Source organism: Talpa europaea, assembly GCF_964194135.1.
Source record: "Talpa europaea genome assembly, chromosome: X".
Classification (NCBI taxonomy): Eukaryota; Metazoa; Chordata; class Mammalia; order Eulipotyphla; family Talpidae; genus Talpa; species Talpa europaea.
This window is the reverse complement of record NC_140081.1, coordinates 72,286,577-72,304,164: the sequence shown is the minus strand read 5'-3', so window position 1 is coordinate 72,304,164 and position 17,588 is coordinate 72,286,577. Positions and strand designations below refer to the sequence as shown.

Below are 17,588 nucleotides of genomic sequence, written 5' to 3'. Positions count from 1 at the left end.
AAGATTCCAAGTCTGTGAGTCAAGGTGTTATCATAAAGATTTGAGAGGTGGGGGAGGAAAGGAGGAGAAAGATTTGGCAGCACAGTGTTCACAGAAGGAAATATACAGAATACTTCAAAGACGTCACTTAGCACCTTGACAAATGCCCTTTAATGTTGCCCCAAAGGAAATTGATTGCTCATCTTCATCAGCCAGCATAGTGTTATATCTTTGCTTCTATCATTATCCTTTCTCTCAATTCTTTTGTTAAGATACTCTAATGACTAATAGAACTAACTCAATTTAGTGTGTATGTAACAATGTGATCTAAAAAGGGGAGGTTCCATGTTCCCTGCATCACCCAATGAATAGTGGAGCTGAGCAGGGAGGAGGAGCTAAACAGGACTTGGGAGAAAAGACTTGGAGAAGGCAAATGAAGAAGTCATACTTGCTTCTCAGCCTTGGATTTGCACCAAGGAGTTGGGGAACATGGAAGGAGACACTTGGAAGAGATATGGGCGAGAGACTCTTGGGGAGGCTGACAATGGCAGCCCTTAGATTGACTGCTATTTTGATTTTACCCTTTTCCCTCCAGACTTGCCTGGTCACTTTTGCCTCTTTCCTATGGGTCCCCACCAGAAGGCAACTTAGACCTGTGGCAACCTTTTGGGCCTCTGTGTCCCCACTTTGGGCCAATCCTGTTTAGGTGAATCCTGTGGGCATTCACCTAAAAGGGGATGGGTAATGTTGGGTGTTTTATTAGAAACTAATATCCTTTCTTCTTTTCTCTCTCTATGCTATGCACACTAAATTTATTAAAGCTCTTTTCTATGGAAGGTCTGACTAAGAATATGCTTTATTTTTATGCGGTGGATGGCAGAATCCATTTAAAGTATGCAAGTTTGGGTGGGGGGTGTCCCGGGTTGGCCCTCAGTCTGCTCACTAACAGGTAAGATAGGAGAAATTTTATTAGTTACAACAGTACTAATATGATGTATTTAGTAACTTAATATCATAGTACTTAGTACTATAAGATCCCACTAGACAAAGGAACAACCATTACTTTTAACAATGGTGAATTTTCACATACTTACAAAAACAAATTCATCAAAACTTATTTTCCCATCCTTATTCCTGTCACCATCCAGCATGAGTTTTTGAATAATTTCTCTCACTTTATATCCCGGTAATGGCATATTTGCTTCCTTGAAAAGCTCATGAAGTTCATAGTCACAAATGAATCCATTGCTGTTGAGATCTTTGGGAAAAGGGAGGAAAAAAAACAAAGAAAATGAGTTTTAGGAGAAGTAGTTAATGTATTGGAGTATTTTCATTTTATCTTCAGTTTATAAGCTTGTCTAATGCAATCTTTTCCTTTCTTATTGTATGAAATCCAAGGTTGTATGAAATGCAAATTTAAAAAGCAAGATTTTACATCATGTATCCTGTATTTTAGACAGTATGTAAGTAGCTATATTTTAAAAAGCATCCTTAATAGTAAGAAAATAGTTGTTGAATTAATTAATCATGAAACTAATAGGACTTGAAAAAATTTAGATTATACACCAATAAGATTATATAGCAATAAACACTGCCATAGTAAAAAAAAGTTGCACAAAACCTTAACTGTGTGTATTTAGAAATTTTATGTCCCGTATTCTTGTTCTTCCATTAGTCTAATTGAAGACTTTTATGAAATAATGCTGATTATATTACAAATCACATTTGAACTTAAGCTGCCATTTTCAGTGACAATATTTTAAGAGTTAACATATACATTAATCCAAGACAAATATAGAGTTCATAAAAATAAATTCAGCACTGAGTAACACAAATGTTTAACATGAGTCTATATGTAACTTTATTTTTGTCACTACAATTTAAAAAGAGTATGTATAGAAGTGCTAATGCTGCTTATTTTGGGGAACAATGATCAATGATGAGAAGATAATTTATTGGAGACAGAGGGCCAATGTCCTCAGGGCTGTAATTAATTGAGCATAATTTTTTTTGGTAAAGTGATTTGAATTTTCATCTGTAATTTCAATATCTACCTTCAGAAATGTTTTCTATTTCTTAGGTCCCTACTCACTTTCATGTATGAATGTAATTATTATAATAAAATGAAGCGATCTGAATAGAGAAGTTGATCAAGATGACCATAGCATTATTTATTTTTATTTTATTTTTATATTCCCCATACAATTGCAACCCCCTTATTTTGACCCCAATCTCTCCTTTCCCCATCCTCCCCATAGGGTGTCTCTGGTTCATAGTTGTTTGTTGACCATAGCATTATTTAAGAAAATGTATTGTGAATAGTAAATCTATTTGACACATTATTTAATAAGTGATACAGTTCTGATACAGTTCTAAGAGACTGGAGACACTGCAACCAATAAAAGAAAGTCTTGCTGTCAAAGAGTTCATATTCCAATGACAACTAATAAGCAAATAATATGAGGAACAGCTATAAAATATAATGTGATGTAACAAAAGTACTATGAAGAAAAATAAAGCAGGGCAAGGGGTTAGACTGGGGGTTATTTTGCCCCTCAGAGGATATTCATAAATGTCTGGAAATATTTTTGATTGCTACAAGTTTGGGGCTAAGGAGAGAGGATGAAAATATATATATATTACATATATTTTATATATATAATATATATATATATATATGTGATGCCTAAGAACCTCTCATGCCCCCATTCTGCCACACAGAATTATGCAGCTCGAAATGTCAGCAATGCTGAAGATGAATGACCTTGGTTGTTGCAACAGCTGGGCGGCGGTGGGTGATGTTGGTACTACTATTTAGGCGGCTTGGTCAAGGATGGCCACTTTGATGAGACTGTATTTGAATGAAGATTTACATCAAGTAAGGAAGCAAATCATACAGGTATGGGGGGGCAGATTTCAGGAAGAGGAAACAGCAAAGATCTAGCATGAATTGAGCAGAGCCAGCAAAGGAGAAAGTGAGAGATGAGATCATAGAGCTGATCAGAAAAGCTCTTGTAGACCATGAACATAATTTGGATTTTTTTTTTAAGATTTATTTATTTATGCATACAAGAGCTGGGGTACAGGCCAGAGATGCGGGGGGTGAGAGGATTCACTAGAGACAGAGTAGGGAACAGAACAGGCAGACTGACTGAAATACACTGCTAAAGGGAGCAGCGGGCAAGGCAGGAGAGGTCAGCTTCACAATGCGGGTTGCTCCCTGGCCGGCTGGGGATCGTACTCGCATAGCAGAAGCCACCAATTGCTTCATAGTGCGGTGCTTAACACCTTGCACCACCAGGGAGGCCCCCATACTTTGGATATTATTCCAAGTGTGATCTAAGTGTTATTCACATTAGTCTGTTTTTTGTCAATTATTAAAATATTAAATAAACTTTATGAAACCATTTCCCCAATATTTTGAAGGCTGATGAAATTCTACATTTAGTTTAAATGAAGTATACTTCTAGCATCAAACATTCTTAAACATAGGTTACTACATTTTAAACATACCAATTAAAATACCTACCTTTTAAAATTAAAACATCACCCCCAAATTACCCAACTCTTCTGAAAATCAATATTATCTTCGAAATAAGGCACTTTAATTCCCCTTAGACACACCTTCACATTTTTGGCTTTGGATTTATAAAAAGGCATACATCAAACACTGTATTAGTGAAGTGTTTATATGAAGAAATCAATCCAGGAACAACATCTGCAGTTACTAAAAAGTACAAAGAATACCAATCTGTTTCTTTCATTTTCTTTACAAAGTTTAAATAATGCTCAGTATAGGCAGTAGGTGTCATAGTGAAAGATAAACAGCACAGCTGAAGGGTCATGGCAGTGGGAGTAGTGTGACCCATGATCTAATTTCAACTTGGTTACTAATTAGTATGTAAGAGTCTTCCCTTCAGGTCTTGGTTTTCTCCTTTGTAAAAGTAATGCTTTTGGGTCAAATGATCTTCAAGGACCCTTCGTTTTGGTGCTGACACTCTGCTGATTGTAAATTCAGTCACAGGACTTCACTAATTGCTCCTGCACGTGTGAATACACACATGCACACTTTTTTTAAATACCAGAGAAAATCATAATACGTATTTAAAACAGTAATAACATTCTGATCATACGATACCTCATTACTTATATACAGTATTTCCTCATTTTTGTATCTTTGGAGGAGATAGATTATTCCAACCATCAAAACCTTGTCTACCTTAAAATTGGATAGAAAGATGTTTTAAGATATATTCTATTTTCCCCTAATTTCTGAAATGTTATATCTACGCACAATTTAATCTTGTTCTTGACTCGACCTTGGAGCTAACATTTAAAAGGTACTTAATTGCTCCTTTTGTATCCTCAGTGATATAATAGAAATGGAAGGAAATGATCAATGTCCTGTGAGTATAGACTATCTAGTAGTTTTTGGCATTAGGCAGAACAGAGCTTTGGGTAATGAGGAGAGCTACCTCTGAAGCCATCTTTGAAATAACGTCTCTTGAGTATTAATTAGCAGACAGCTAACTGATGTGATTAAAGACGCCAGGAAGTAGCTACCCTAAAATATAACTAACATAGAATAATCACATGCAGAAACTCCATTTTGAAGCATAATGACAGATGCTTTTAACTGAAAGGAACATTTTAAAGGGGCTTGGAGGAAGAAGAATTATCATTAAATTATTATCATCCTTATTATGTTGCATATCTTGATAAAGACACTTCTAAATCTTTATCTTTCACCCCAAAACATGGCAGAGTACCTTGCATATGAGCAATGGGTAAATTATTTTGGTAGAATTACTGATTCTCTAGTCTTAACTGGGAAAAGAATGTTCTAATCTAATGAGCATTTTAAAAACTAAACAATGACAAAAATTCAGAAATAGCACTGAAAGACTAAATGGCAATTCACCAGGAAACCCTAACAACAGAAATATCCCTTAAATAACATTCAATCTCATTCCCTTTGTTCTAATCTTGTCCCCCACCCAGCAGGCTTCAGATCTGTAATTTGGTTTTCTAAGTGAACACACCCACCAAGGAGTACTTAAGTAGACAACCAGTGAGGGCTGTCAGGTCAGGACTTCACTCTCATTCTAAATGTAGAAATCTGCTTTGAGTTTATTAAGAAATATCACGTGCACCTCTTTAGCAATCTCCAAAGCAAATTGAGTATCTATTCTGTGGCAGGGCCAAGCTAGTCACAGAAATGGATCAGACAGAAGCCTGCTTCTTGCTTGAAGCTATGACATCAACATACTTGCAAAAATTTTGGTCATTTGGAGTCTCGCTCTTTCCTGAGGTGGTAAAAGAATCATTGAACATGCGTCATGTAGTTTTATATATTTTAAAAGTTTTAGCTACTCTGTTATTTTTTCGTATTTTATCAGCAGATCTAACTTATACTATCCTCCTGAGATGAAAGGCATTTTAGTGTTAATACTGATAGCAAACTATATCAAGGTTGTCTTAGAGCGCCTAAATCTTATTTATTTTTTTTAAGAAAACAACTTCAAATTCAATGAGAAGGCAGAGGGAGCCTAAAAAGGCAGCTTGCAATTAATTTTACAAAATCTCCCAGCTGGTAAAGTCCTTGAATGACAAAAGAGGGTGCAATTATTTTTAAAGAGTTTTATGCTAATTTTATTTCCAATTCCAGTCAGAACACCCCCTCAACACACACGCACACTTAAACAAAATCAGAGATCTAATGTGCTGTACTTTAGAAAGCCAAAAAATGAGGTAGCACAATGGCATGTTTGAGGCTTCCATCTCAACAGGGACAATACTAACCAAGAGCTCAAGACGACGTCTGAGAGTGAAATTTTCCTATTCTGAGTTTTGACATAAACATGAGAATTGAATAATAAACTCACCCTAAAAAACACAGGTCTAGATTGAAAACAGTTTTAACAACTGGAAACTAAAATCACAACCTCTCAGCACGATGGTCGTCCCCTGTTTTCTCATTAAAGCTGCCAATATTTTGGAATCCCTTTCTGGCTCCCTTGCCACTTCGTCATTAACTATACATTAGAACCGGGTGGAACAGGTTCTGCATTTTGAAGTCTCTTCTGTTCCAGCATCATATTTTCGACTACCTAATAAAGTTTATGTTAATTATCATACAAGCTGTATTATGCAGAGCATTCTCAATGTTTCTGTAAGCACATGACTCAACTTTCTGGTTCAGAAAATATGGTCAGTACGGGTAGACATTAGCAGGTTGGCAGGAAAAAAAGAAACTCCACCTAACCCACTGAACAAACTTCCTGCAGAAACTAAAGAGCGAAATTTCCCCAAACTGACCAAGTGTTCCTATTTTTAAACAAAAATGACTATACTTTTAAAAAATCACCAAACGTCTTCTGATATTGCACAGAGGCCCTTTCTCATATTGGCTACTGAATTCACCAGAAAGGAATTGTTTTTAACAACAGATTCTTACCCCCCACCTCCATCCCCTTCACATACAGGTTCACATCTGCATTCTGTTTTAAAAGAACTTCGTTATTCTCTTTACCAAGTTATTATTTTCAATGCCAGCAACTCCTGACACCCCAGCCCCCCCAGTAACCTTAAAGTAAATAAACTTATTATACAGCCTTGTTCCTGCAGAAGTTTGAATCACACCAAGAATGCATATCCTTAAAAGGAAATGTTTTCCCTCCCCTTGCATCCTGTTATTTAAGCTATTTTAAGTACTTGTCTGGAGAAAGCCGAGCCAGAATTCAAGTGGTTTTGATTTTAGCTGCTGTTCTACACTGCCCATGTCCAGGTGGCATGTGGGGCAATCTATCACTTCAAACACATCTTTTGGGGTTCCACTTTGTTCTATAAATCTGATGGTAAGGAAGATTGGGATTTCCTTTCACTCCCAGGTTATGTGTGTGTCTCTGTGTTGATTTAACTATCCTTGAATCTGTCTAAATCTATTGTCTTTCTTTACAAAGAGGCTGCATATGTGTGTCCTCATCTGTAGCACATATGTGACCTCTTAACTAACCCTCTGTGGTCAGTGTTCATTAGGACTTAAAGAAGAAAACCAATCAAGTGCAGATGCACATCCTTTCGGAAAAGCTGGGTTTGAAAGTTCCATTTTTAAACTAATATATTCCACAATTTTTTTGCATTACAATGGCAAGAGAAATCTGTATGTCTAATAATAATGGATTTATACACTTAAGCACACACGATCTTGAATGCCCATGAAAGCACATGAAATATTGATTTAAAACACTCAGTAGACAGACTTGGTGAGGGAATTTAGATTATATTCTGTCCTAAGATCTAAGCAATAAAGCCAAGCTTTCATTAGGCATTAAAACTTTAGAGAAGGCAGCTGCTAAACATCTCCAGATGCTTAGCTAAACTTGGGTTTTGCCTTTCACAACTTACACCTTTTGAGGCAGCTCATTCCAGCAAATATAAGAGGCAGTTTAATGACTCCCAGCTAAGGGTAGAATGGAGTTTGCTATCTAAGAGTTCATCATAACAGTGAAGTCTCAAAGGTGGAGGTCAAGTTCATCTAAGGGCTATAAGGTTTGAGAGCTGAAAACAGGCAATCAAAGATGTCCATCAATCCTTTTCCAACTCAAAATCTCCAGCAGTTTGGTCAGCATTTTGTACCTGTTGCCACTCTCCACTTAAAAGATACACACATGCCCACACGAACTCATTCTCACACACGTGTGCTCTTGCTTGTACCCCATGCTCGCACACATTTGTACTCATCCTGTCTTCCACCCCATCAAAACATGCTCTTTTGACTATCCCAAAAACTTTATTTTTGTTTTTTGAGCTTTTGAGAACAAGCCCTCTCAAATTTAATTGAAGAACTTAAGGTGCAAATGTCGACAATTCTCAGAGGCAAGAGTTTAAGATAAAACAGATATAAGCTTAAGACAGCAATCATGTTTAAATTTGTATTCTTGCATTGAATTAAAGAGGGAAGACGAAGACAAGAGTTACTCTAAAGATTTAAACAGTCTAGTTAGTAATATTTTTACAGGCTTTGCCTAGAACTTTTTCTGTTTTATACATAGGCTGTTATACTTTATTTTTTCTGACTCTTCTCAACTGATATCCTCTTTTTATGTTTATTGAGGTAATGTTGGTTTATAACATTGTCAATGATTTAGGGGTATCACCTCTATAAATGTATGTTATCACATCACACCCACCATCAAAACTCAAGTAACCTTCCAACATAGTCCCTTTCACCCCCATCCCCCTTTGCTCCTCCCTGCCCCCTGTAAGCCTCAGCTCTGCAGTCAGATTTCAAAGGTTTCTACTTCTTTTTGTCTGTCCCTTTGCATTCTTCTGAAACATTCATTTCTAATATTCTACCTATAATTAACCAAATGGCACAGTGAACAAACACTGGTTATTTTGTTGTTGTCAGGTTATAGCTTTTATTTTTGAAAGTGGAATGAAACAAATATGCACTAATATATTTTAATTTTTTTTTTTTATAGAGGCATGTTTTTATTTATTTGTTTGTTTTTGTTTATACACGCACTGGGTACAGTCAGAAGCATGGGAGGGTGAGAGAACTCACCAAAGCCAGAGCGGGGAGCAGAGCAGGCAGAAGGACCAAAGTACACTGCTGAGCGGAGCAGCGGGCGGCAGGGGAGGTCTGCGCGCCAATGTGGGACCCTCCTCTGGTGGCCGGGGAGCAGCCGGGGATCGAACCAGCGCTGCAGAGGCCACGGGCAGCTTCGCAACCCAGCACTCAACCGCTGCGCCACCGGGGAGGCCCACTAATATATTTTACTGAATACTAAAAGTAAATTCAACTAAACCACCATGCTTTGGAGGGCATTATCTTAGTGTAGTTTTTATTTATTTATTTTTAAGAAGATTTATTTATTTATTTATTTGTTTATTTGTTTGTTTGTTTATTTATTTATTTATTTATACAAGCACTGGGTACAGTCAGAAGCGCGGGAGGGTGAGAGAATTCACCAGAGCCAGAGCAGGGAACAGAACAGGCAGACCGACAAAATACACTGCTGTGGGAAGCAGGGGGCACGGCAAGAGAGGTCTGCATGCCATGTGGGACCCTCGCCCAGCAGCCAGGGATGGAACAGGCGCTGCAGAGGCTGCGGGCAGCTTTGCAGCCCAGTGCTCAACCGCTGCGCCACCAAGGGAGGCCCTCCTAGTGTGGTTTTATATACTAAAGAATATCAACTTAGTTGAAACAATTCAACTCCTGAGATGAGAAAATCTGGTATAGCTTCAAATGCCATAACCAAAATTTTTTGGCTTCTTTTGGTGGGCAGCCTCAAAGGAGTATACCCAACTATTCCCTGTTATTGAAGCAACCCCATTATTCTTTTATTTCAAAAGTGCTGAATTCATGTTTTTTAAAAAAGCTCAGTAGCCACAACTTAGGAAGAAAAAAAAGTCAGATTTAAGTGTTTGTACCAGAGTAAAGCCAAAATGAAGAGATTTACATTATACGAATTTGTCTTTATAGCAAGGCATCGTCCAAATGACCTCCAGTTTCCAATACAAGATTAAAGTCTAAAAGATATTTTCGAGTGGGTGGAATATTTATTTCCTGAGTTTTACTTATTTTTCCTCAGAAAGAATTTATACAGAATTGTAATATTTAAATTAAAACAGAAGATTATGAAGTAGGAAAAAATGAGAGCCAAAGTTTCTGCTATCCCAATAGGAAATATTGGAAACAAATGTTGAGAAAATTGAAATAATTAAATGAAAATATACAGCTTGGAGCTTAACTCTAAGCAGGTGCACAAAGTGAGTGAAAGGAGAACTTTAAATCCTAATCCCCAATTTATTGCTAGTAAAGAGAGTTTCAAAGCACTATTAATTGATTGAACAAAACCTATGATTAGTGGTAATTACACAGATTTTCTCCACACACTATGATTTTGCTGAATTTCTAAAGAGATAATCAGGGCTATTATTGTTAATAGATGGAAAAAAAATCATATAATGCTTTCCATATTTTGTCACAATTGAACTGAGACAAAGTAGTCCTCTCTACCCAACCCCCCCAATAGGAAAGATTTGTCCCTGACAGCAAAATAAGTTGTAGAGCTTGCTTTTAAAATCAAGTTTCTCTGAATGAAAAAAATAGGGATTTCCATGACACCTTTGACAGTTGCCTGAAGGCTCTGTAACTAATAACAACTGAAAAATACAACACTTTTAAAGGAAAATCAAAAGACTCGGCTGGACTTTTAAATGCTTTTTTAAGAAACAGACTATACACAAGCATTTATTATGCTGAAAAATATATATAAATTTTATATGCTGCAATATAACGGCCAAAACTTTTAGTAATAAAAACCACCATGATGAAAATCTTGAAAACAAAGGCCCTTTGAGTTTACAGTTGATAACCACAAAGTATATGAAAAGACTATGTATAATTCCTTGGGATTCAGTCAATTAAATATATTTTGAGAACCTAACATGTGTGCAACACAGTGTTAGGTATTGAGAGGGGAATACAAAGCGTAATGTGTGGAAAAGGCAGACTCCAGAATTTCTACTTATCCAATAGAGGAACAAGAATGTGTATATCTTAGGAATATATGCCTGGTAAGTCCAATCTCCTACCTTTGGGAAGCAGTTTGACTACTCTAAACCCTCCACTATGTATAATTCAAAACAAGATACTGGTTCCACAATGACCTGTCCTTGCAATCCAAGCTCTAAGAGATCCCTCTTAGTGCAATTTAATGCCTTTTTCTCCAAGGAGATAATGGATCAACCTTCTCTCTCTCTCTCTTTTTTTTAAAAGATTTACTATTTATGCATACAAGAACTGGGGTACAGGTCAGAGGTTTGGGAGGTGAGAGGATTCACCAGAGACAGAGCGGGGAGCAGAACAGGCAGATCTACTGAGATACACTGCTGAGGGGAGTAATGGGCAAGTCAGGAGAGGTCTGTTGCACCATGTGGGTTGCTCCCTGGGCAGGGATCGAACTCATGCTGCAGAGGCTGCGGATAGCTTCATAGGTTGCGTCTTAAACCCTTGCACCACCAGGGAGGCCCTCAACCTTCTCTTAATCATTAAGCTTTTAAGGGCATTTAAGCTCTATTACTGATAAAAGTATTACAATCCTACCAGGTAAACAATATTTGAATTAGCTTTACTTTTAAGAAATAATGCATGTAAGTATTTCCAAGATGTTGCACATGAAAACAAGGTCTGTATTTAAAAAAAAACAAAACAAACAAAAGCGTTTATTTTAGGAGGTGAGACACTGAAGATTAAAAAATAGCAATAACCAGTCATGGTCCCTATCTCAAAATACTATTCATATAGAATCAAATTATGGTGTGTCCAACACTGACAGATAAATAAAAACAGAAGATTCAAAGGAAATATTATCCTAAAACAATTATAAAACTATTTCCACAGAATGAGAGATTTACAAAAATCTTGCAGTCAAGCACTCACTATTTTTTCACAATCAATCTAATTATCAGAGTGGGTAGTACTCTTCTTTCAGCAAGTAATATAAATGGCGGGCCTCCCTGGTGGCACAAGGGGTTAAGCACCGCACTATGAAGCAATCCGCAGCCTCTGCAGCAAGAGTTCAATCCCCCGCCGGCCAGGGAGCTACTCACATGGCACAACAGACCTCTCCTGTCTCTCCCGCTGCTCCCCTCAGCAGTGTATTTCAGTAGATCTGCCTGTTCTGCTCCCTACTCTGTCTCTGGTGAATCTGCATCCCCCCACCCCGCATCTCTGGCCTGTACCCCAGCTCTTGTATGCATAAATAAATAAATACTTTTAAAAAAGTAATATAAATGGCAAGTTAATTGCTGCCTCTTTTTTTTAATACACATGAACAAAATCGTGTTAGAGCAAGATTATTTCATTTCTTTCCAGCTAGAATTCTGATGAGATTATGAATAGTGACTTTGGCTAAGATTATTATTCTTCCAAGGCATTCTGGTACCACTAAATGTTGATCATAAATGTATGGGAATAGAGATGCTCACTTCTTCCATTTTCACTAATGGGAATTTCAACTTGGGTTAAAGAGTAGATCCTAATTTCTATAACAAATCATTATGAGCTAACTTTTACCCTGACCTGAACACTGAAATTGGAATGTGATATTACATAGTGCTTCTATAGTTGTTAATTTCAAGACATCTTACGTGATATTAAAGGATAAATCAAATGGCATATTACACCTTCTCATCTTATATTGATGCTATAATTTGATGAGATTTAAAAAGGCTGCATTATCCAAAGGCACAAAAGATCCATGGGAAAAAAGCAATCCATGAAAAAGGCAAAACAAACAGACAAAAACAAGCTAATTAGGGAAACACAAAAAACATCATCCAATGGTTCTTGACATTTTCAGTGATCACACGTTTCCCATTGAGAATATGGTGAAGTTTCAAATGCTTGTCTCAGAAAAATGACACCACAAATACTTTAACAAAACAAATTTTGTCATAAAAATTTCAGGTGCCACAGCTGCTGCCAGTTAAGAACTGGTACCCTGTACTACGCACCCTTGACCTCATTAGATACTAGGTATAGTTAAAAACAATCAAGTTTGAAGTGGTGCTTCCAAAACTATCCCATTCATAATTAACCATTCACATAATGTTTTAGAAAATAATTTTGATTGGGGCACGTAAAGATTGCTTTATTGCAGTTATTATACTACAAAAAAATACTCACCAACTTTTGCAAAGGCCTCCTTTAGCTCATCGAGCTCATCTTTGGAAATCTGAGTGGCAGCCATATCATCCATTTATAGAAGTTCTAAAGAGAAACCAAAAAGTTTTCAGACATTATAAAAAATTTGTGATGGATATATTATAAGCACAGTTGCAAAATTCTCATTTTAGGGATATTTAAACAAAATTGGTAAACAACTAATATAATCTGAATAGGTTCCCTATTTGTTACTACAGCCACAATAAGGAAAACAATGAAAAGTCTGATAAAAATATGTTTCTGATTCTGCTCTTCAAGGACAAAGTCTTATACTATGTTCAAAGAGTATAAGGAAAGACCAAGGTACCCAAATGAGGACAGGAAGAAGATACATGATAGAAATTCTTGGTTTTATGTGACGAAACTAAAAGTCAAAATTATATGACCAAAGATTTATGCAAAGTAAAATTGTTCTATTATCTGTGTTTAGATAACTATTTGTTTATCTAGCTTACTATATTTTTATCCATTTTATCAAGCTTTGTTCATATGTGATGAACACATACTATTATGTAATTTTAGGGTTATACCTTGATGATTTGATATAAGTACATACAGTGGAATGATTACCACAATAACGTGAGTATATACATCTATCACCTTACATAGTTACCATTTTTAAAATCATGAACTGTGAAAACACTCATTTTTCCATAGCATACTAATATCTATTAACCACTCCTTTCAAAAGCGTCAATTAAAACAAATTATATTTGGATTTGATTTAGAAGTACATAAAAGTGTATGCCAATACACATATACTTATCCTTGTTCATAAAACTTATATTATTTAAGTTTACATCCTTTTCAATTTGGCCTTATTTAACCTATTTCACTGATGGAGCAGTGTTGGTGAACTATGGCTTGTCTGCCAAATCTGGACAAGGCATAGCTTGTTTTGCATGGCCCCCAGGTTAAGAATGGTTTTAGCAGATAAACATTTGTGGTCAACTTTGATGACAAGGCACATTAAGTCTGAATACCAATTAAGTGAAATGTCATCCCAGAAAAAAAAATAAAGAATTCCATTCCTCTTATCAGTAGACCTGTATTATATATATGTATATATATATATATATACACATATATAGGTAAAAACTACTCAATTATTACTATATTTTGAAATTTGCCAATAAAAATTACAAAAATAAGATATTCTTTTTTTAATAAGATATTCCTCAATAAGCATAATATAATATTTTTGATTTTGCCTCATGGGACACAATATTTACAACCTGGATCTTCATAGAAAAGCTTTCCTGAGCCCTGCAAGAGAGAAAGGAGGTCTGCATCACAGTGGATAACCTCCAAATACAAACTTATTAACAATTTTTAGACAGAAGGAAAATGAAAATAAGTATGTGTTGCCTTTTTAAAAATTTTTTCTTCTCTCACTCTTTTTCAAGGTCTTTACTTTTTTGGAACAGTTTTAAATTCACAGAAAATGTGAGTAATAAATAGAGTTGGGTTCCCCTATAATCTCTGCCCCCACACATGCACAGCCCCCCCATTATCAACATCCCTACCAGTCTGGAAAGTTTGTTACACTCAATGAACCCACATGGACACATCATAATAACTCAACACCCAGAGTTAAGTTAGGATTCACCCCCGGTGTTGTACATTCTATGAGTCTCGACAAATGAATAATGACAGGTATCCACCATTAGAGTATCATGCCAAAGAGTTTCACTGCTCTAAATGTGTTGTCTTTTTCCGATAAAATATTCTATGTGTATTTCACCAACTATACAATACACAAATTTGGAGCTCATATTTATTCCTTTTTATTAAAGCTAAAAACTACTCACCTTTATCATTTTGCCATTAAGCCTAATACTCAGTACAGAGAAGCTCTCAAGAAAGAGCTAGGCCACATGTATCTTTTTCACAGCCATAGCAGTTATTTCTAGAACATAGCACAGCCCAGGTATATAGTAAGGCACTCAATAAAAGCGTACATTAATAAATTCATCCATCCAACTATATGTGCCAAGTACTACATTAGATAAATTAATACTCGTTACTTTCCTGAATGTTCACAATTTCATTTATTATAAGGTACACATTCTTATCCTCTTTGTACTTATTAAATTACTTAGTCTCAGAGGAACCAAGGAACTGAAATTCAAACTCAGGTTTCTCAAATCCCTGGTAAGTTTTTAAATGATCATATGATACTATTAGCTAAGTTTCCACCATCATGACTCTTATTTTTAAGAACTGAATAAAAACAGACTTTAACAAACTACAAAACAGAACTTGCCTGTGGAGAAACTTCTTACCGTGATGTTAAAATGTCACCAAGACAATTTCTCAGTAGATAAGTTGGATAAAAACACTTTTCAGAGTAGTCTCAGGATCTACAGGGTAGAGAAAGGACATTCAGTTAGACGTGAAGTCAGACATTTTATTTTTCCACTTAACCATTTTGCATTTATTGAGGGAAAACTGATGAAGTCTAACGCCCTTCCATATAAAAACATTCAAGTCAGACATTTTAGAGAATAAGGGTAAATACTGATTTTCATGTTAAACCATAACTTAATGAGTTTTAAAATATCTACACTTATTAACATGATATTCAACACTTCCCATTACAGAACACTGTATAGGACTTACTCCAATTTTTGCACACATTTTAAGTAATCATACTTTAATACAAAACTATTACACATCTCTGTGAGTTATACCACATAGAACAAAAGGACAGAAGGTTTGAAAGTAAGATGGTCTCAGAGACTCCAAAATATGAGGCCTCTCTCCTTTATCTCTAAAGGTCCTTTCTGTTGGTGGAAGAGTATATCCTGCATGAACTCCACTCACCAATGCTTTATGGACTCCACTCCCACCTCCATGCCAAAGAAATCCCAGGTGCTTAGGACTACAATCCTATCATGCCAAGAGTCTGCCATGACTTAACTTCCATGGGGGTATGGGGGAGGGGATGGGTTGCTGGGAACTAAGGGTGGAGTTAAACAGCCAGGCGTGGTATAAAACCAAACACATGTGAGTATGGAGAAAAATCTTGGTTTTGTTAGTGGGCAAAACTGAGGATACCTTGTGACCTGCCTGTTCTAAATGGGTTCTGCCATCTCCCACATCAAAACAAAACATACTCTAGTGTGTTAAGACCTTCAATAGAAAATAATTTTTATGCAATTAGTGTGCAATAGTGAGACAATTAGGGTGCCATGAAAAGAAGAGAAAGAATATAGTAAAAAATTTCCCCATGAAACATCCAAAGTTAACCATCCCTTTGTGGGTAAGTGCCTAGCCAAATAGGATTAGCCCCAAGCAGAGCCACTGAGGCCTGAAAGCTTGCTACAAGGCTAAGGCATCTGGCAGAAGGGAACAGGCAAGTCTGGGAGAAAAAAGATCAAAATCAAAAGTTAAGATAAAGTGTGCTATTGTGCTATTAACAGCCTCCCCATGGGGTCTTTCACGCACGTCTGTCTCTTTCTAGTGTCTCCTTCCATGCCCCCCACATCCCTGGTACAAGTCCAAACAAGTGTAGTTTCTTTCTTCACATGTCTCTGTTCCATGTGACACCTCTAAATCTTCTTCTTGATCTCCTTCCTTCTTTCTTCCAGTTTTCGTTTGCTTCCCTTGCCTGCTCAGCTCCACCCTTCTCTGGGTGGGGCAGGGATTCTGGAACCTCCCCCTTTCTATGGATATTGCACTGTTACAGTTTCACCTGCCCTCACCCAGGGGTGCCAGCTCAGACAGACAGCGTTACAGGTAGGATGTAGGATGTATTGACCGATTAACCTCTCTCTCTCTCTGATTCCTCTCCTTTCATTTCCCTTGTAAATAACCCCTTTTTTTTTAAAGACTTATTTATTTATTTATACAAGCACTGGGTACAGTCAGAAGTGCGGGAAGGTGAGAGAATTCACCAGAGCCAGAGAGGGGAACAGAACAGGCAGACTGACTGAAATACACTGCTGAGGGGAGCAGCAGGCGCAGCAGGAGAGGTCTGCACCTCATCTGGGACCCTCGCAGGCGGCCGGGGATCGAACCGGCGCTGCAGAGGCTGCGGGCAGCTTCGCAACGCAGCGCTCAACCGCTGCGCCACCAGGGGAGGCCCGTAAATAAACCTTTTATTAAGTTTTCTATGTGTGACTACCCTTGGGTCTTGTTCTGAGTTTTTTTTTAAGCATACAGGTGATGACTCACACCCAGGCCATCCCATTTCCCATTGGGGTTGCCCTGGAACATTTCCAGTTTAGGCAATTTGTGCATTAGTAATAATCTAAAAGCCATTTATTTTATTCTCATACAGCCATATCACTTCTATACAAAAGAGAAAATTAGATAAATCTGAACCCATCCCATCCCTGCCCTTCATCCCTGCTGACCAGTGAGTGACTGGTCCTTCTCTCCCACTTCCCATGGCAGGCAGCAGGGCTGAACAGGACAGAAATCTTTTTCACACTCCTCTTCCTCACCCCTGCATACACACTTCTATCCTCACACAATTTTACCAATATTTTACATAACTTTTAGGTGCTTAGTTCTTGCCCTCAAGAAATTTACAGTCAGGGGAAAGCCACCGTGTAAACAACTATAACCTGATACCAAGTGATTCAGTGGCAGCAATAAAAAAGCACAGCGAGAAAGAGGCTCTGGAGACTTTAAAGATTATTAATTCCTTCTCATGTAGATCAGGAAGGCAGTGCAATTTTTTCTTCCTACAAAGGAATATTCAAGTCTCATAGAAATGACTTAAGGCATGGTTTATGTAAAAAATATACAAATATAATTTTAAATATATCATAGAATTCTCTGGGGACTCTGGCCCTGCTCTGGCAAGGCAAGAGAGCAAAATCTTCTCCCTGGCTCCATCCTGCATGCAGGAATGTGCTGC

General features: G+C 37.1%; 1 protein-coding gene across 3 annotated transcripts in view; it reads right to left on the bottom strand.

Annotated features, from left to right (window-relative positions):
- Positions 1-12,752, bottom strand: part of PLS3 (plastin 3) — a gene marked incomplete at both ends in the record, with an annotated part of 34,425 nt that extends 21,673 nt beyond the window's left edge. For 2 of the 3 annotated variants that reach the window (XM_084258330.1, XM_084258331.1), the window contains 2 exons: positions 1,074-1,237; positions 12,680-12,752. In XM_084258330.1, the coding sequence (XP_084114456.1) occupies positions 1,074-1,237; positions 12,680-12,752 (237 nt within the window). The remainder of the gene's footprint in view (positions 1-1,073; positions 1,238-12,679) is intronic. The other variant, XM_084258332.1, reaches the window with a different exon arrangement.
- Between the last annotated feature and the right edge of the window lie 4,836 nt (positions 12,753-17,588).